The 20255-nt window shown below is 31.6% G+C and overlaps 1 protein-coding gene and 1 long non-coding RNA gene across 5 annotated transcripts in view; one reads left to right on the top strand and one right to left on the bottom strand.

The window, feature by feature from the left end:
* Positions 1–9645, top strand: part of LOC107455719 (AT-rich interactive domain-containing protein 2) — a 143358-nt gene extending 133713 nt beyond the window's left edge. For 3 of the 4 annotated variants that reach the window (XM_016073386.3, XM_071187978.1, XM_071187980.1), the window contains 3 exons: positions 59–244; positions 3345–3436; positions 8719–9645. In XM_016073386.3, the coding sequence (XP_015928872.1) occupies positions 59–244; positions 3345–3436; positions 8719–8827 (387 nt within the window). In that variant the 3' untranslated portion in view covers positions 8828–9645. The remainder of the gene's footprint in view (positions 1–58; positions 245–3344; positions 3437–8718) is intronic. The other variant, XM_071187979.1, reaches the window with a different exon arrangement.
* The window catches only part of LOC139427149 (uncharacterized), a 42181-nt gene extending 28881 nt beyond the window's left edge, over positions 1–13300 (bottom strand). Inside the window, exon 1 of the long non-coding RNA XR_011638308.1 lies at positions 13163–13300. This is a non-coding gene — a long non-coding RNA (uncharacterized lncRNA). The remainder of the gene's footprint in view (positions 1–13162) is intronic.
* Between the last annotated feature and the right edge of the window lie 6955 nt (positions 13301–20255).

A 20255-nucleotide genomic window follows, 5' to 3' on the forward strand; every position in this document is an offset into this window, starting at 1 on the left:
GTTTTATATTTTTAGTTTTTAAGCTAGGAAAATCTAAATTTTATGTTTATATCTGCAGGACTGGCATTGTAATGAAAAAGTTCTGCATGTTGAAGCTTTGAGGAGGAAGCAGTTATCCCAGCAGGGAAAAACAACTATTTCACCACCTCAAATGCCTCCCCCACATCCTGGTTATGCTCCTGATGCTGCTTTCTTAGCAATAAGGAGGCATGCCCTTCAATATATCAATCCCAAGGAGCTTTCTGTGAGTTTAAAGCGCTAAATTATTTTGTAACTAATTTTTTAGAGTATCTCTCTTCCCCCCACCTTATTGTCGCTTATTTAAAACAATTGTGTAATAGGAGCACTTATTTGTAGACAAAGAAGTATTTTAATTAAAATAAATCTTGTGTAATTTAAATCATGTAACTATATGATTAAACTTTTTTCTTTTCTTTTTTTCTCTTTCTTTTTTATTTGATAGTTTTTTTTTATATAAACCCAAATTAACTTTAAGCTCTGTTCATAAAAATGAAGAAGACTTTAAAAAGCCAACACATAATTTACTAAATGTCTTCGAACAAATATGTAGATCTAAACGTTATGGATGGTTAATAAGGTATAAATAATTAAAATTATTTAAACCATAAAAAATCATTTGAACGTGTGTGGGGAAATTCTGATCAATAGCTTAAAAAATGACATAATTATTAAAATTGTTCTGTTCATAAAAATAAAAAAGACTTTAAAAAGCCAACACATAATTTATTAATGTCTTCTAACAAATATGTAGATCTAAACAATATGGATGGTTAATAAAGTATAAATAATTAAAATTATTTAAACCATAAAAAATCACTTGAACGTGTGTGGGGAAATTCTGATCAATAGCTTAAAGAATGACATATTTATTACAATTACACAGATAAAGAATAACACTGTTGAAAGGAACTGATAGAAAAGAACACCAGAATTAAGGATTTACTTGTATTTATAGCTTTTTTGAACTCTAACTCCACATCAAATCAGCGTTCTGATTGCAGGCAGATGCAGAAGAATGCTGCTTCAGATAAATGTGATTGCAATTCTTTTTCAACAACCATTCTTAATCGTACAACAATACCGATAAAGCATCCCCCTAATTTTGATGAAAATTCAAGGGGGGCGAATAAATGATACTGAAGAAAATGCTAGGTGTCATTTTAAAAAAACAACTGTTTGGTTGGGCATTATTAAGTATGATTCTCAAAATATAACTTAAAATAATTATAGCAAAAAAAAGTAAATATAAACTTCAATTAGTAAATTGTACTTACTTTCTACAGCAATTCTTTATTTTTAAATGTCGGTGCAATTGCGGAACATTAAAATAGGTGAAACATTTAAAATATGGACGACAAAATATTTCATGAAAAGAAAGATAATTTATTTAATTACGTTAATCAGAATCCGAAAATCCATCTAAAGAAATATCAGAGTCATGGTGTGAAAGAGTGAAAACTTAATTTAGGCATCATGCTTGCTGCAAATCTCAACGACTGATTCAATACGACATGCATGCATTCTCAATAATGACATGCAAAATGTTCAGTCTCCACCCCCAAAGTATTAAGATTTTTCTATTCTTGCCCCTTGGAACAATTCTTCAATTTTCTCATCTCTTCCATTCAATTCTACTCTCTTTCTATTTACATTTTTTTTCTTCCCTTGTTAGGACACTTCAAAAAGTGAGGCCCTTTCTTTTTTACTTAATCTCTCCCACCCTACCCTAAAATTCCCCCTTTCTTACCTACTAGTGTGCATACTATTCAGAAGTAAGTTCTGTTTTTTATGAAAATGAAAGGCGATTTTCTCACAGTGAATAAATATTTTATTAAATAATATATTGTCCCTAATTTTCATTCATCATGTGCATAAAGTTTTTGTTCTTTACTGATAAAATCTAATCCGGGTGATTTTTGACCTCCTTATTTGAAGTTAAGGTTTTAAGGTCTAAACAGAGAACGGAACAATTCTGTTGACAACCCATTTCTTGTCCCCAGTGATAAAGCGCTTCAAAAGTGTATAATTTTCTTTTTTGTTTGTGAAACAAATCACAGACGTCAATGCAAGTACACAAATTTCTTTCCGTAGCACATGAGAAACCCATATGTCGAGCTTCATGATGAAACTTTTCAGCTTTTAAAATTATCATGAACGGTTAAATTGGATAAATTGATTCTCTTAACAATCTCAGGAGTTGTTATTCACTGGTTTGTTTTTCAATCTTATGTTGAATATCCAAATAAAATATTCACCAAACCTTTATGTTAAGTTTTTCTCCCCTTCCTATTAATAACAAGCATTCACTCTTCCAAGTCAAACAACATTTAAATAATGAAATAATTATTTAATTTCTATTGAGGATTTCAATTCTTCATAAGACAGTTTGTGGAAATAATATTCACTTTTCCAAGACAAACAATATTTAAGATATGAAATAATTAATCTAATTTCCGATGGGGCTTAGCTGCTAACCTTTCCGCATTTTTAGTTATTTTTTCCGCTTTTACACTCAGAAAATAGCATTTTCCGTGTTTTTATCCATCCGCTGGATATCTCGTATTTTCGTAATTCAGACATCGCTGCTTCCTGTTTTCTGGCGTGTGAGCAAACTAAAAAAATAGAGGTGAATTTACGGTGAAAATATTTATTTGCTCATTCAATTAATCTTGTAAATTGTTATTTATTAAGTCTAAACAAAAACAATACAAACAAGCCTTTTAGAAATCCCAAGTCCAGACTCTGCAAATATCTCAATTATTTTCTCGCAATTTTAATATCGAACATCGATTTTCGTATTTACCTGATTTAAAAGTTTCACATTGCGATTCTTATTTACGCTATTTAAATATCGTACATTATGATTCTTATTTACAAGATTTAAAAATCCAATATCGCATTTGTATTTACGCGCTTTTAAACCTGTATGTAGCGATTCATATTCACGCAAGCTTAAAATCCAATTCAAATTAATCATCAGGATTTATAATGGCATGGTTTACAAGTTTGAAAATTTCACTTTTTTAGTCAAATTTGTGTGTACATATATATTCATGGATTTCCTCTTTTTCGCTTTCTGATTACTCTCATCCTTGCACATTGCATTTTTAAGTCTGTTACACTTACCAATGTTAATTCTGTCTAATGCTTCAAGTTATGAAGCTAGTAAAAAATATTTGGAAAAATAAAAGTGCATAGTTCAATGTTTTAATAAGATGCGTTTTCAAATATATCTGCTTATGAAAATTATACAGTTTGTATCCAAATGCTTAAATTACCTACCTTTCATGAAACAAGCATTTATACTGCTTTATTTGTTTCAGGAGGAAAAAGAAAATGCTTTGACAAAAAGCATTCGCTTAACAAGTGCCCTAATTCTAAGAAACTTAGTGACACACAGCTCATTAGCTAGAACGTAAGTATGAGTACTTTAACTGTTTGTATAAGTCCATACTTTTGAACACATTTAAATAAACAAGGAAAGAGCATTTGAAAAATAATAACAAAATATATCTATTTAATAACTGTTAATATTTCTGATTTCTTTTGATAACTTTTATTAACCATTATTTTCTTCTTCATTAAAAATAAAGATATTCTGGTATTTATTATTCGTTTATCACTTTGTTTTCGTGCTTTTATTTTTTCATAAATAAAGACACACTATATAAGGCTTTGTTTGGTGTAAAACACTAGTTCAGAATTGTAGGGTCATGCAGATTAAATGTTGGCAAGTGTGCTTTTGTTAGTTGATTATGATAAAAATTTACATAAACTGTGTAAAATTTGTTATGAATTATTACAAGAGATGAGTTCCAGCTCACTTTTTGAAGTCCAAAATGTTCAAACTTCTGCTTAGCTTCGCGTAATATCTGAGTTTTTTGTGCCTGAGTTCTAAGCCAAAACTTGCAAAACGAATTACCAAATGAGATATATTTTTGAGGTTATTTACAAATAAATATAATTCTTCTTAATTTTGTGGCAAAATAGCTATATGTATATACATACACTGAGTGGCCAAATTATTATGACCAGCCCTTCAATACACTGTTGGCCACCTTTAGCCCATAATACTGCTCAAATTCTTCTAGGCATAGATTCTATGAGATGCTGGTAGGTGGTATGAGGAAGTTAACCCCATATCCAATGAACTGCATTTTTCAGTTCTATGAGATTGGATCCAGCTGTCAGATGCCCCCTTTGATTCTATCCCACAAATTCTCAATTGGTTTGAGATCTGGTGATTGTGCAAGCCAATGAGGCAAGGTAAAGTCACCGTCATGTTTTTTTTTAACCATCTGACGACAATATGAGCTGTATGGCGTTGCTTGCTGAAAGTATCCATGTCCAGAAAAGTACACCATTAACATAACAGGTTGTACTTGATCTACGATAACACTTAAATACCCTTGGGCATCCAGACGTTGTTCCACAGGAATCAAAGGACCCATGTAATGCCAAGAAAACATCCCCCAATCCATAACATTGCCTCCGTTAGCTTGAAGTGTTGAGGCAATGCAGTTGGGATCCGTGTTTTTGTGCTGTTTTCGCCATATTTGAACCTTGCCATCTGCGTGATTACATACATTTTATAAATAAGTAATCTTATATATATAAATTTATATAATATTAGAAAATTAGTATAATAAATAAATCGCTTTAAGTTTTTTGAATATAAAACCATTAGCAATTAAAGTGTGTCTCAAAGTTTATGCAAGATTTGAATTAAATTGAAAACACAATTTTTTTATATACACGGGTGTGCAAAACTTAAGCAACTAGTGGTTTTTTGGCCACAGCTCCCCAACAAAGTATAAGATAGCCATGAAATTGCAGTATAATATGCACGTAATTCAGTAGAAAGATTATTTGTATGCAAATTTTAGAAATAAAGCGTCATAGATGATTTAAGCGTACCTAAACCTTGTGAGTCAGCGCGCACAGGTCAAAATTGTGATAAAAGGAGGAAGAGCACCATAGTTAAGGACATTAACTGCAAGTGATTTGCTTTGTGAAACATGTTTTCAAGAAATCATTTAGACGACTTTACTCGAGGAAGAATGATTGGGAAGCTTGAGGAGGGGCGTAGTGTGACCAGTGTCGCCGAAGAGTTCGGGATCAACAAAAGTGTTGTTTCTCGTGCTTGGAATGCCTTTAAAACTACTGGTACAGCTGTTCGGAAGGTTGGTGGTGGCCGTCCAAGGAAAACAACACCAAGAGATGACCGTTACATTGTCCTCCAGGCGAAAAGAAACCGTTTTCAGTCAGCGAGCGCCATATCTCAGCAACTGTGCACAGCCACAGGACGACAAGTATCAAGATTTACAGTGGCCAGACGCCTCCACAAAGGTGACTTATTTGCTAGACGTCCTGAACGCTGCATACCTTTAAAAGTTAGCCATCGGCGGCACCGTTTAGAGTGGTGCAGAGAACACGAAACCTCGACACCTCATCAATGAAGCCGCGTCCTCTTCACAGATGAGAGTCGTTTTATTGCTACAAGCGATTCTCAACATCAGTTGATCTGGAGAGAGGTTGGAGATCGTTACGGTGGTCCTGGAGTTGTCGTCTGGGGTGGCATTATGTTGAACGGGCGGACTGAGCTTCAGATCTTCGACCGAGGTTCAGTAACTAGAGACCGCTACTGCAATGAGGTAATCCTACCCCACGTGCGTCTGTTCCGAGGGGCGATTGGACCATACTTCATTTTTATGGATGACAATGCCCGGCCACACTGCACTACTAATGTTCAAGAGCTACTGGAAAGTGAAGATATCACAGGAATGGATTGGCCAGCTTACTCTCCAGATCTAAGTCCCATAGAGCAAGTGTGGGATGCATTAGGGAGACGTCTTGCAACACGACAGTATCCTCCTGGTAACACCCATCAACTGAAAGATGCGTTAAAGGTGGAATAGAGATGTTTACCCCAAGAACTCCTGGATAATGTGGTGCTTAGCATGGAGAAACGATGCCAATCAACAATTACAGTAAGGAGAGGGCATATCTCCTACTAGGGAACATCTGCCAGTTGTACTTACGCTTCTTCAGGCAATCATGTGTAACGCCACTATATGTCAAATAAAGCCTTTTTTTTTGTTCCATACCCTACTTTAAGCTTTATATTCATTTCAGGGGGATGTAACATAAAAAGCTTCTGTTAATCTTTTTATGTTATCCTAATTAATTATTCTAATCGAAATACTTTCTCACACTTTTAAAAGCAACATCCTGTTCTTAAATCTATTTTTTGCTCAAGTATGCATTATATTAGAGCAGGACATTTTTCCCTTTGCTCTGTGTGGGAAGCACTCGATCTATTTCATAAACCAATATCAACTACTAACAGTTCCCTCTTTCCCTAAATTAAGACATTTTACGGATTTTACTTTGCAAGATTTTCCCTAAGATATAACCAAGGAGCGCAACTTTTCATGTTCACCTTTTACACACTCTCATGACTGCTTTTGTCTAATAATTAATAAATAAATTTTGTACCCTCCTTCCCGACCTAAGGCCTGTTTTAATCCTTCCACTCAGCAACGACATTATAAGTCGCCAGGATTGAACAATCGGTACTATGCACAGATGTACTATGCAGTACTGCAGTTCATGTGCTGCATCGCCGTCCAAACCGGATGTAGTGACAGGGTGCGTAGCGTTTGTAAAAAGTACTTAAAGGTGCTTTTTTGGGGATTTTGTTTTTAAAAGCTTTTAAAGGTGCTTTTTTCAGCTGGCGTTTTTAAAAAGTACTTTTTTTTCCGAATAATTTTTTTTCTTCCCTTCAGTGATATCTGGTGGATCCCATGCATTTCACGAAAAATGGGGAGTTTGCTACGTAATCATTCACGCGGACTTCATGTCGTACCCACGTTATGACTAGCGCATGCGCGCTCACTTCAAACCGAAACCCGAGTGCTCCAATTCGGATAGAGAATATCAGATCCTTATGAAATGTTTTTCTTTTTAATTTATTTAAATTTTATTCTTATTTATTTTATTTTATTTTACTTCTAACACTTTTTTTGACGTAGGGGGTAAGGGTACTTTTGTTCTGAGCTCAGGGTCAAGTTGAATTCACTCAGTGATGTGGGAAAGTACTGAATGCTTCGATTTACGCCCGTTTCTTTTCTTTCTTTTTTTTTTAATGCTAAAACTGTTTATAAAAAGTTTTTGTTTTTCAATAATATCATTGATTGAATATGAATTTTTGAGTGCTTGAAAAGTTTTGTAAAGTGCTTGAAAAGTTTTTAAAAAGTGCTTATTTTTGATTCAAAGATTTGGCTACGCACCCTGAGTGAGAATGCTGCTGTGAGCTGCTTATTCAGGGAATCGTTTTTTTTTTCTCCGATAACAAACTTAGTTATTTACCTACTGTTCAAAAAAAAACAGTTTAAAAAAGTACAGTTCAAAAATATAGCGGGTGATACATTTGCTATCCTATGCATTCTGCATAGCAATGCAGAGCCCAAGAGAATTTTCTCTAAAGCTAAAAAAATTTAGCTATGAATTACCCTCATTACTTTCTGATGAAAAGTTTGATTTTTTAAAGTTGAGAAAATTAGCTTGCTAGCTTTTCTCTGGTAACTGTTATGAATCGAACTCATTTTTAAAAAAATTCTTATGCAAAGCCAAATCAGCTACTTAAGTTCGTAATAAGAATATGTAAAAATTCTGTAAACTAAAGCTAATTGCTTAGGATTATGAACAATGCTTTTGAAAGGTCTTCTCTGGTTTAAGATTTATTTAGATATTTTTTACTTCGCTTACCTTATTTCAAATTTTGAATTTCTCTTTTTGACTTGCATGGTGCATCAAAACTATACACATAGCCCAAAAAATTTCACTAGTAAAATCTCCATTCTTTTGTTTCCCCAATGTTGGCAGGTATGGCCTTGGCCTACTCGGGGCTGTTGTGCCAAATATAAATGATATTATGATCCTGAAAATGCTATCTTAATAGTTAGAGAGACTAACCTTAGTAACACTTTATTTACGTCATACTAAAGCTGCACAAGGGACATTTGAATATTCTGATACAGAAATTTTTACTTCATTTTAATGTAAGTAATAATTTTAAATAATGAAATCCAAAACTTAAAAAAAAAAAAAAAAATTCTAATAAATTTTGGGAAATAGTTAACAATACAAAAAAATTTCATCATTATTATTTAACTATACGTTAAAAAATGATTTATTCTCAAGAAATATATTTTTTGCAAAAAGATTTTTTGATTTGCTTGATGATTCTAGGGAAATATGAAGTGAAGTTTAGATTTGTGTGACTTTATTTTTATAATTGTTGCAACCTTCCATAATTTAAAGAAATAAAAAAAAAATTGTTTCCTTAGAAAAAGTATGTTCTTTTGCCTGGTTTTTAATATCTACACAAATCAATTTAATTTGTGATATTCTACTTATTAGATCAAAAGTTACACAGGGAAAACTAGTTTTAAATTAAATAATTTTTTTTTTTTTGTATGATTGATAATTTAAGACTTCATATTTGAGTTATCTGTAAAAGTATGTTTTTGTTCCTGAGTTCATAATTGAAAATATCATCTGCACTAATCAACTAGCTTATTCAGTCCTTCAAAAATTAGGGAAAATCCCTATCAAAAAATATTCTGAGTAATACTTTTCTGCATTTTGTTTGAAATATATTTTTTAATAATTTATTTATAATTTTCTTTTTAGATATGTCAGAAGGTTTGAACCAGAATTAGCTTATTTAGCCATGTCGCCTGTTGAATCAGCAAGAACAATAGCACAGTGCCTCTCCCAATTATCTAGGCCTCATGACTAAAGGATAGACTTATTACCTTTCACATATTGTGCCATGCAATATCTTCTTCTTTTCAATGAATTGAAAAATTATGTATTGTTACCATGTTAAAAACAGTCTTTCCAGGAGCATTGTGTTCCATGCTTTCATATCATAACATTTTATTACATTGAAAGGAAGCATCACTTGAGAATTTAAAGTTATGTCATTGTATTTATAACTCACTGTGTTGCATACAAGGCTTTCCTATATTTTAAGTTGATATGCCTGTGGGCTTTAAAAAAATTTTATAGACAAGTTTTTTATTGTTGATAATGAAAGATGTACCAAATCAAATTTGCTGAAGTAAAAGAATGTATGAAAGCATTAAAAAATGTGTTCAGGACCAAAATTTTATGCACATCTGCAACATAGTTGTTGATTGAAATGCATTTTTAGCAAAATTTTATTATATTGAAAGTATTTATTTTAATATTAATTTTTCATGAATTACTTCCACACCCATTGAATATACTCATTTCATTGATTGTATTAAAATCATAAATCATTTAAATAGTTGGCATTCCATAATATCCATGTTTCAGTATTTGTTTTACTTGTAATTATTTTCTTGTATTTATTTAAGTTTGAAGATTCATTTGATTAGGCAGATCAGTCAGCCTTTATATTTTCTTTTTCATCGAGACACAAACCTGACTCTTTCAGTGGGCTTTCACAACAGATAACTGTATCACTTGTTCATTCGAACATTTTATGATTGTCATTTTCTATGGACCTGAAGAAGAGCAGCTAAAATTGTTTTAATGTGTAAAAATTAATTAAAAAATAATAATAACTTAGTTGTTTGATCATGTTTCATTTCTTATTGCAAGGATATCTTTTGAAGTTATCTTTTTGTATGACTTCTTATTTACTGAAAAATATTTATAAAGCTTATTGAAATACTCTGTTAAGTTTATTTATGGCATGTCTAAATGAAAAGTGTCTCACAGTTAATTTTAAACCAGATGAATTTTATGTTTATTTAATAAAACAAAAACATCATTAAATAAAATCTTTTGTTGAGGTCAGGGTGTCCCCCATGGCTTTCTACTTCTGATAAATTAAAAAATATGGGCAAAATTTTTGCTGTTCAAAAGTCTCAAACTTAAAAATTTCATTCAAAAATTTATTTATGGCTAAACCTAGCATCTTCCTTTTTAAAATAAAGGTTTCTTCAAAATGGGTTTAACAGTGCGCACCTCCTGTATGCCCTTTTAATGAGAAAATTCTACCTCATTATTCTTTTTTTTTCTCACCCTGGTATAATAAAATGCGCCTTGACGTGCCCACTCCAGAAAGATCATGCCAATTGGTCTACTGTGTAAGAAAGAATTTCATTTTTTGGTTCCTTTTCCCCCTACTTAGTCATGCTTTTCTTGAAATCAACTTGTCCTCCTTCTTCTACAGTTATGTGTAAAAGGGAGCCCAGAAGCACTCCCCCTCCCTCCGTTTCTATATTTCCTCCTAAAGTTTAAGGAAAGAACTACCACCCTCTAACAATAAAAGGACCTTTCCATTGTTAGAGGGTGTGGAGATCTTCAGAGAAGCTCCTTGTGTCATGGAATGCGACCCCTCTGGAAATAGCAGCTATGTGGGTTCCCATTTTCTCCTTTTCGAAATGTTTTTTTAGAAATAGAGGTATTGCTTATTTTGAGAAACCATGTTACAATAGCAGGGTGGCCACCCACCTGGAATACCTGGAATTATCAGGAAATTTTTTATACTGGAAAAATCAGGGAGATATGGTTAAAAACCTGGAAATTTTAAAGAAAACCTGGAAATTTTTTCTTATATATTTTTTTATTCACTAATTTAAATTATTTGCTAATAATTTTCTTAATTTAAATTGTTTCATCCATTACACCCACATTTTTTAGACTGAAATGTATCTCCAAACAGTTAAAATATCAACTTACTTTGCTTTCGTCAAAATTTGCTCCATTATAACCCTATTAAACTAGAATAAAACATAAAATTCTCCCATGCAAATGTAGAAACCTTTGATCTCTATGCAGACTGTGCAATTTAGGAAAGGCAAAGATTATGGTGGATGTGGAAGACGGGGTTAGGATTCGGTTTTTAAATTCTGTCCGTGTTCACACTATGATTCAAATTTGTTCGCAATTGAGAGTGGTAATTTTTTTCTATTTTGACAAAATGTTTTTGTATTTTTTACTTTATTAAATTCTCTAAAAATTAGTTGGTTATAATTTAATAATAATAGATTTTATATTGCACTCTTTTTCTGAAAGCTTTTCAACTCCCATTCAAAGAAATCCGTAAATTATTTTTCTCAGCAAACCAACCAATCGCGCATTTTCCCCCATCACTAACAGCAGTGTTTGTCGACAAATTGTTACAATTCTTGCATTAATGCTAATTTTTTCTATTTCATTTTAACCTTCTACAGTATAGTTTTATTTTGAAAAAAGTTTTTTTTTAGAACTAACTATACATTAATATCGAATTTTACGGTTTTGTTGGTAAATATTAGTTTTTTGATTCAAAATTCGAATTGTATAGTTATCACAATATCGAAAGTTCGTAAATGTTGCTTGCATTCCAGAGATGATATTTCAAAGCCAGGGGTCTGTACAGGCCAAATTTACTACCGTTTAGCGGTACCTTCACAAATTCAACTTCAGGAAAAATGGTAGTTTCACAAATTCAATTTTAGGAAAAACGGTAGTTTCACAAAATACTTTTTCTTATAATTTTATTTTTGTATCCCTTAAGAAACGATAAATCCATATTTTTGTGTTGATTTCTTAATATAATTTTTAATTTTTCACAAATTATGTCTAAATTTTCACAAAATAGGTACCTGTCAGAAAAACCTAGACAGACCCCTGATAACCTTTTTACATCANTTAGAAATTTGACTTGAGATATTGGTTTTAAAAAAATATGATCAATGAATTTTATGAAAAGCACTGGTAAGAAAAAATGCAGTATACAGTACAACTTTATATTGAAATGTAATTAGTGTGACTCACACATGTGTTCGTACACTTGTGACTCAATGAAATAAGACTATCCATTAATTAAATTGGATATTTAATTATAAAAAATTTATTCTAATCTTAACAAAACTGTAGGAAATATTTTAAAAACAAAGGAAGAGTTTATTTTTTAGAAATCAATCACCAAAAAGTGACAAAAACTTTATTCCGCTGAAGTCATCGTACACTTTTAAAGTAAATTATCTAATTTTTCATTAAATTACCATTTAGTAGAGTTTCCTTTTGCATCTACAATGGCTTTTATAAGTTTTTAAATACATGTAACTAGTTTTTTTTTTGTCAGGGAAAATTCGTGCAGAATATTTTTTTAAAAATTTTACATCACTCAATTGCGAATTTATGAATTTTCCACAAATTTTATAATTTTAATCTCTGATATGAAGTTCTTTTAAGCATTTTATCACATATTGCACAGTGCAATAGGATACAATAAACTAATTTAACATATTTATTACTAATTTACCTCTTATGATGAAAAATAGTCAAATTTAGTCTATTGTTTTATTACGACCACAAGCCGTTTTTAAATGATAAAATAAAATATTACGAAATTAGCAAGCAAAAATTAAAATATAATTTTGTTTCTCAAGTTTGATACTAAATTGCAAATAAAAAATTAAAGCAATTGACAATAATTTTTATTCTGAAATCCGAAAACATTTAACTGTACAATGACTTGCATTGTGTAAAATTTTTGTTACTATTTGATTATTGATATCTTAAAAATTAACTTTTGCTTTGTTTTTGAAATATTCTATGCAGTTTTGCTAAGAATCATTTATGCATCTTATTTTCAAATATTCATTTTAATTAATGAATTTTTATTTCCTATTTCAATAAAAGTTATAATTGAACAAACACTTTTGGGAGCCACTGTAATTATAAAAATTGATATATGAACCTGAAACGGTTTTCTTTTGCTTAATGAAAAGATGTTAAACAATACTTATCAGAGTTTTATTGGTCACTCTGTTTTTGTCATTTTGTAGGTACACTTTGAGCAAATACTACTTAAAGTAACACATTAAATTCAATAAAAACAATTAAAATTATTCAATAAAAACAATATATTCTGCAAGCTAAACATATTATTTTCTCCACGTCTTAATTTTTTAAAAATTAATGTTGTACCAGAACATTAAAAAATAATGAAAAAATATCTTGTAAGAAAATAAAATTTTTTTCAAGATATGTTTAAAAAAATTACATTTTGAATAAGATATTTTATAATACAGACACTTTTCTTGTACACATCCTACACTTTATAAGAAAAAAGGAAAAAAACACAAACCTGGAAATTTTTGCCTGGAAAAATCAGGGAAATTTGAAATCTGTTTTGAGTGGCCACCCTGAATAGGGAGAGTCAGTTTTTCTTCAAAGAATTTCTTATGGGAAGAAATCTTGTTCACAAAACCTGTCTACTTTTTTTAGGGGTCAGACTAGATCTTTGAATTAACAAATGCAACCTCATCATCTGAAGCCCTACCACCTCTCTTATGTTTGACTTTAAAATATCACTTTGCCTGTGAAGAGAACTGAATTCATTATCCGCATGCCACCAACAATATATATCTTCTCCGAGTTCTATCCCAGCATGCTGGTGACACTACCCTGTGTCGTTAGCTGAAAGCATATCAATGAAACAAGAGGGTTCATATCGATAAGAAATCTGTTTTTTTCTTTCAGCTATACACGTGTTCATAATAGAAAAGATTAAATTATTTACGAAAAGATTAATAAGCATCCATAGGAAAGTGGTTTGGATAACCAACTACTCTCCCATGGATACTTTTTAGTTTGCACAGGAACAATCGCTACTCTACAAAAATGTAAACTCGTACTAACTAATCAATAAATTCATTAAAAAAAAATTCACTGAAGTTTTTATTTATAATTTCAGGTAATAATGTTAATTTATTTTTACTTACTAAAACTAAAGCAAAATTTCTTAATATTGAAACCTTTTGTTAATTTAGATTCACTAATTTTAAATTAATACTCATAATTAAATTGATATTAGTTTTGGTACATAATTATGCTTAATTATTTTCATTTATATATTTTTTTCGTAAGTTTAAAACTAAATTTATATATATTTTTTCTATTTCTTGCATTCGTCTCGCAATGGACTGATTGTAAAGACACAGTTCCCAGTAGAACACCGAAATCAAGCATCACTAATTGCTTGGTCAGTAAGCAGGTGGGTGACCACCTTGATCAGCCTGCATAGGTCATCGGGCTACCTAAGCAAGGGATTCATCCCCTCTGCAGAGGATCAAAATTGCGATGGCATGTCTTCAGATCATCGTCAATAGCCCATTGTGCAGCTCTAGTACGACGTAAATAAAATACCTATTTCTTACATTCACTCATAGATTGGGTCATCAGAGAATATTGTCAAACACGATTTCTCGAAGCGTTATATAACTCACTAATGGATAACCCCCGTTGCCACCGTTAAATATTTATTGGTCATTCAAGTCCCCCCCCCCACTACAAAAAATTCTAGAATAAATCCATTGGGCAGAAATAAACAGTGATGGATCTTTTTTCTATCTCGTCACTCATCAAAACACATAGTCCTTAACATCACTCCGCCCCCCCCCCATCACTTCGTGTCTCAGGAGAAGAGGGATGGTTGCCCACAAATTGCTAATATATTTATTTTACTCATCAATGTAATTGCGCAATAAATTATTTAATTAATAGATTGATTAGTAATTATATACTAATGGTGTTATAGATTCATACACATATAACACATGACGTAATAATCAATATTTTTGCATGTTTCTATTGTTTTATCATCTAATTAAATAATGCAAAAAGAATAAATCCAAAAAAAAAGAATAGTTTAACTTAAGAAAATAGAAATTTAAAAAAACATGTTTTTCAGCTCTTTTCAAAATGTGTCGGGTATCCCCGCCCAGTTATAAAAATTATGTTTTTTTGATTGTTTTTTCAGGTGTAAAGAAAATGACCAATGTATTGACAATAGATAAACCACATTTATTATTTTTATCACAAAATTATTTTATTTATTACATATTTATGCAACATGGTAAACTATTGTTTACCATGTTACCAGCTGCATAAATACCTAAAAATTTGAAAATAATCTTTTTTTAATATAACAATGTCCGATGGCCCATTGACTTCAAAAAATATTCTATACATATGAAATTGACAGTGGGCGGAGATACCTGACACTCCCCTAGTTCTTAATATAGGAATTGTCAACAAAGTAGTAGAGTTTCGTTACTACTGTGATGGCAACACTTAGATAAGTGTTGCCATCACAAAGCAGTAAAACGTAAATTATTCAGTGTTGCCGCCACCAAAAACTAATATTAAAAGAAAACTGAGGTAGGCAGAAATCAGCTGACTTCCGGTTTGCGCCATATTTTCGTTTTCCACCCAGGAAGAAATAAGTAGTAGCAGGGATTATTGTTGTGGCGGAGTGACATCACTTCCCCTTCACCTATACCCCTGCTTACTATTAATAGATAATTGAATTTTTGATTCGAATCATGTGCTTCGCAATTAAGTCATGTTATTCGAATCAGTGATCCAAATTACACGATTCGAAATTAGGTCTGAAACACTTCATTCGAATCACTCATCTGGTTAAATTTGAAGCATTTCTTTCGAATCCTTGATCCGCATCGTATGCTTCGAATTAGTGATTTGATTTACTTCATTCGAATCATTGGTTCGTATCATATGATTCGAATCGCATAATTTAAATCAGTGATCCAAATCGCATGATTAGAAGCCAAATCACTTCGGTCGATTCACATGATTCGAATAACTTGATTTAAATCATTGATCCAAATCATATGAATTACATCAATGATTCGAATCACTTGATTCAAATTATTGAACCGAATAACTTCATTTGAATCACTAATTCAAATCGTTGATCCTAATCATTTCATCCCAATCGCATGATTTAAATCAGCGATCTGAAACACTTCATTTGGATCATTGAATGGAATCGCATTTCTGAAACACGTGATTTGAATTAGTGATTCAATTTATTGTTCCAAATTTGTAATTCGAATCAAAGAACTGAATCTTTTGATTCAATGTACTTAGGCGTACTAAACCCAAAATTGCGTTTAGTGTCAGTAACTCTTGGGAGTCAGTATCTAATTTTATTTGTTGATACGCTAGTGAGAAATCTAATTTACTTAAGTACTTACCACCACTCAACGTAGCAAAAATATCTTGTTGAGTGGGCAGAGGATACTGGTTCGGATCAAGGAACTTCACCGTTATCTTGAAATCATCACATAATCTTACAGCATTATTCTTTTTGGGTACCACTACTACTGGTGTAGCCCACTTAGAATGTTCGACAATTTTCCACATGTTATTATCTACTAATTTTTTCACTTCATCAGAAACAAAATTTTTTAAACCATACGGTACAGGCCTGGCCTTGCAGAAGACAGGTTGGCAGTTTTCTTTCATTTTCAGAACTGCTTTAAAAAATTTTATTGGTTGATCACTAACTTGAAACCCTTCAGTGCATTTTTTATTGAGTGTTTCAACACTGTTCAGACGCTTGGAAGATACAGAAATATTTCATTCCAGATCAATTTGAATATTCCCAAACAAAGCTGGGCGATTCCCTTTTACAATAATTAAAGGTAATTCGTGATACTGATTGTTGCACTGCACTTTAGCGATGATTTCTCCAACCACTGGGATCTCTCGCTCATTATAGTCTTATAATTTAGTTGATGATAGAGCCACCTCAGATTTGGGTAAATTGTCCCTTATCCACACTTCTGATACTATGGAGACATCAGCTGCAGTGTCAAGCTCCATCTCCAGTTGTTTACCATTTACAAAGACCGTAATAGTGTATTTCTTTTTCCCAGACACTTGTTTAATGGACGCAACAACATACAATAAGGCTTCTGATTCACAGTCAACTATTTCAATCTTTTTAGTAAATGAGTCTTTGTTTTTACTCATGTAGACAGGTGAAATGTGACCGCTTTTCCCACAGGAACGGCATTTAGCTTATTTAGATTTACACTTGGTAGGATCGTGGACTGTTCTTTTTACACTGCGCACTTGAAGAAACATTTTCAGAATAAGTATGTTTACTTCTTTTCTGATCTGTAAAGCTTTGCTGCACTTTGTTTACAGCAGGTGTGAATGTCTTCATGTGAATGTCTTCATATTAACTGCATCACTTTCAACTATTTCAATAGCAGTAGCTATTTACATGGCATAATTTAATTTCAGGTCCTTTTAAGCTAAAAGTCTTTTTTGAATGTTTTCGTTGCACAGTCCACATACGAAGCGATCTCGCAATGCTTCATCAAGAAACGCACTAAAATCACATGTTGAAGCCAGTCTTCCAGGTACTGAGAAACAGATTCTCCTACTGTTTGATTTCGCTTGTGAAATCGAAAACGTTCAGCAATGATGATTGGAGCAGGTTTAAAATGCAGTGTTATGCTCCAGCTCTTAATACGAGCCTTCACTCGGCAGCTTCGGGAACAGCAGGTTCCGTAGAAGTTTGCAGGTGTGAGATCCAATTGCTGAGATAAACAATAAATACTCTTTAGTTCTCTTCCACATCGCTTGCAAGAAAAAATGTTCTAATTGTTCAATATATAAGTTGAAGTCATCCCTTTTCCCATCAAAGAAATGTAACGTGAAAATTTGGCCTAACTTACTCATGTCGACATAACATAAGTTCCAATAAAAAGCGTCGCAAGTTCAAATAGTAATTTTTAACGTCAGTCAAGGGCGCCGGCAAGGGAGTGCAAGGAGGTGCACTTGCACCCCCTGGCTTTTTTTTTAAGCAATTAAAGAGATACGGAAAAACAATTTCGTTATAAAATTTTTTATTAAAAATATTTTTATTCAAAGTCAAATAATTAAGTAATTATTGATACATAAACAATTAAAGAATTGTTAAATCAAACAAGAATTATAATCGTCTTGTTTGCTGTCCAAATCTGTTTATAACGTTTTCAATAAATTCTGAGTCATCTTTGATTCTTTTTTAATGCACACTGAGCATGCACAAATTACTTAATCTCTCGTGAGACATTGTAGATTTATTCCATATTTTGATGCTTCGCATTGTACTAAAAGTGCGTTCAATAGTGCACGTAATAGCTGGAAGAGTTAGGCCAATTTTGATTGCCTCCTCTACAGCTGGATAAAACGGTGTGGCCTAAATCTATGTATTCGAGGGATTCGTAAGAATTTTCTCTATTCCTCCACATTTCATACCACGTTGTAGCTTCAGTGATGAAATTCGATGAGAGCAGATCTTTATACATAATATATATATCTTCTAAAACTGCAGGATGTGACGCTTTCTCCAGTTTTTTCATTGCATTCGGGTAAAGCTGTAAGAGTGAAAATGCTTTTCTTTGTGTAGAATAAAAATGGTCTTTCAAAGAAGATATAATGGAGTCCAAATAAGGAATAAAGATTGATCTCCTAAAAAATTCTTCTGCGTTTTCAGAAGGTCTAGATGTCACTCGAGGTCGATTCATTTCAATGCCTAATTCTTCGCAAATGTGTTCTGCTTTCGTGAAAATTGCAGTAAACTCTTCAGAAGCATTGTTTTGATAAATTTGCTGCACCTCTATCAATTTGACTACATAATCAGCTACTTCTTTGAGATCTGTGTTTATTTTGATGAAACATTAAAATATTTCATCATTGTAACATGAAAATATTTCAAAGTCCAAAAAACTTCAACATTTTTCTAAGTACAAAGAAATTCAAAAGTTTTCTAAGTTCAAACAACTTCGAAGGTGAAAAATATTGCTATGTGGTAATAGAAAATATTGACATCGAATTTCCTCATTTTAACGCTAGTAAGGACACTATTGTATATTTACATACATAGTAGCCTATAGGGTCGTATTGTAGGCCCCCTGTTAGGCCCATAATTATATCCTCTGGAAGAATACACTAGTAACCGGTAATTTAATGCCTGGTCCAACACGATTATTATGGGTCAATATTAAGAGGAAATATAGGATCTTGTTGTAAGACAGAATATTGATATCGAATTTTCTAATTTTAACGCTAATAAAGACATTATCATAATATACATTCAAAGTCGAAAAAGTATGAAAATGTGACTAAGTCTAAAATACTTCATAATGTTTCTAAGAGCAAAAAACATCACAATTTTTCAAAGTTAGAAGCGTTTGAAAATATTGCTAAGTCTAAACTGCCTCAATATATTTCTAAGTTCAAACAAATTCAGAATATTTCAAAGTTTAAACAACAAGAAAATATTTCAAAATCGAAAAAACTTCATAATTTTTCAGAGTAAAAGCAGTTTTAAAATATTGCTAAGTCTAAATTGCCTCAATATATTTCTAAGTATCTCTCAATATATTCACTAATAACATATTTCTATATTAAGTTCTAACAAGTTTAGAATATTTCACAGTTCAAACAAAATGAAAATATTTCAAAGTCCAAAAAACTTCAAAATTTTTCAAAATACATAGAAATTCAAAGTTTTTCTAAGTTCAAACAACTTCGAATGTGAAAAATATTGCTATGTGGTAATAGAGAAAATTGACATCAAATTTCCTCATTTTAATGTTTGTAAAGACGACGCTATGATATATAAACATACATAGTAACCTATAGAGTCGTATTGTGGGCCTCCTATAAGGCCTGTAATTATATCCTCCGGTAGGGTACAGTAGCAACCGGTAATCTAATACCTGATCCAATACGAATATTAGGGGTCAATATTAAGAGGAAATATAGAACCATGTTGTAAAAAAGAATATTGACATCGAATTTCCTCATTTCAACGCTAGTAAAGACATTATTGTATATATATATATATATATATATATATATATATTCGTATAATGTATTTGTTTTATCGGAATCTTCCATAAAAAATGGAACCATATCTATCAGCAACTGAAATGTCGATAAACTAATACCCCTGCTTCGTTTTCTAATAACCATTTAATTTCTAGCAAATCCTTTTTTCATACAATAACTTTAAACTACCAAGGATTGCCAAATATTTTGATAACATATTCATATTTATAAGTATTGTGAGTACATTTCTTACAATAAAGATTTTAAATTTGAAGAAATTTTAAATGAGCATGCCGAAAATATTTGTATGCCATTTACTACGCTCAACGATTTGTTTTCAATTTATACAACAGACATTCAATACTTTTACAAGTAGTGAAGAATCGACTAATATTAAGTTAATCATGATAGATTAAATTAGATTGTAAATACGTATTTTAATCAGAAATTATACAGCAAATTTTTTATAAAATCAATGTTAGACTTATTTTAATTAGTTATAACTTTTAAAGTCTCTTATCATTTCGAAGCTGATTAATCTA

Source organism: Parasteatoda tepidariorum, chromosome X1 (genome assembly GCF_043381705.1).
Source record: "Parasteatoda tepidariorum isolate YZ-2023 chromosome X1, CAS_Ptep_4.0, whole genome shotgun sequence".
In the NCBI taxonomy this organism is placed as follows: domain Eukaryota; kingdom Metazoa; phylum Arthropoda; class Arachnida; order Araneae; family Theridiidae; genus Parasteatoda; species Parasteatoda tepidariorum.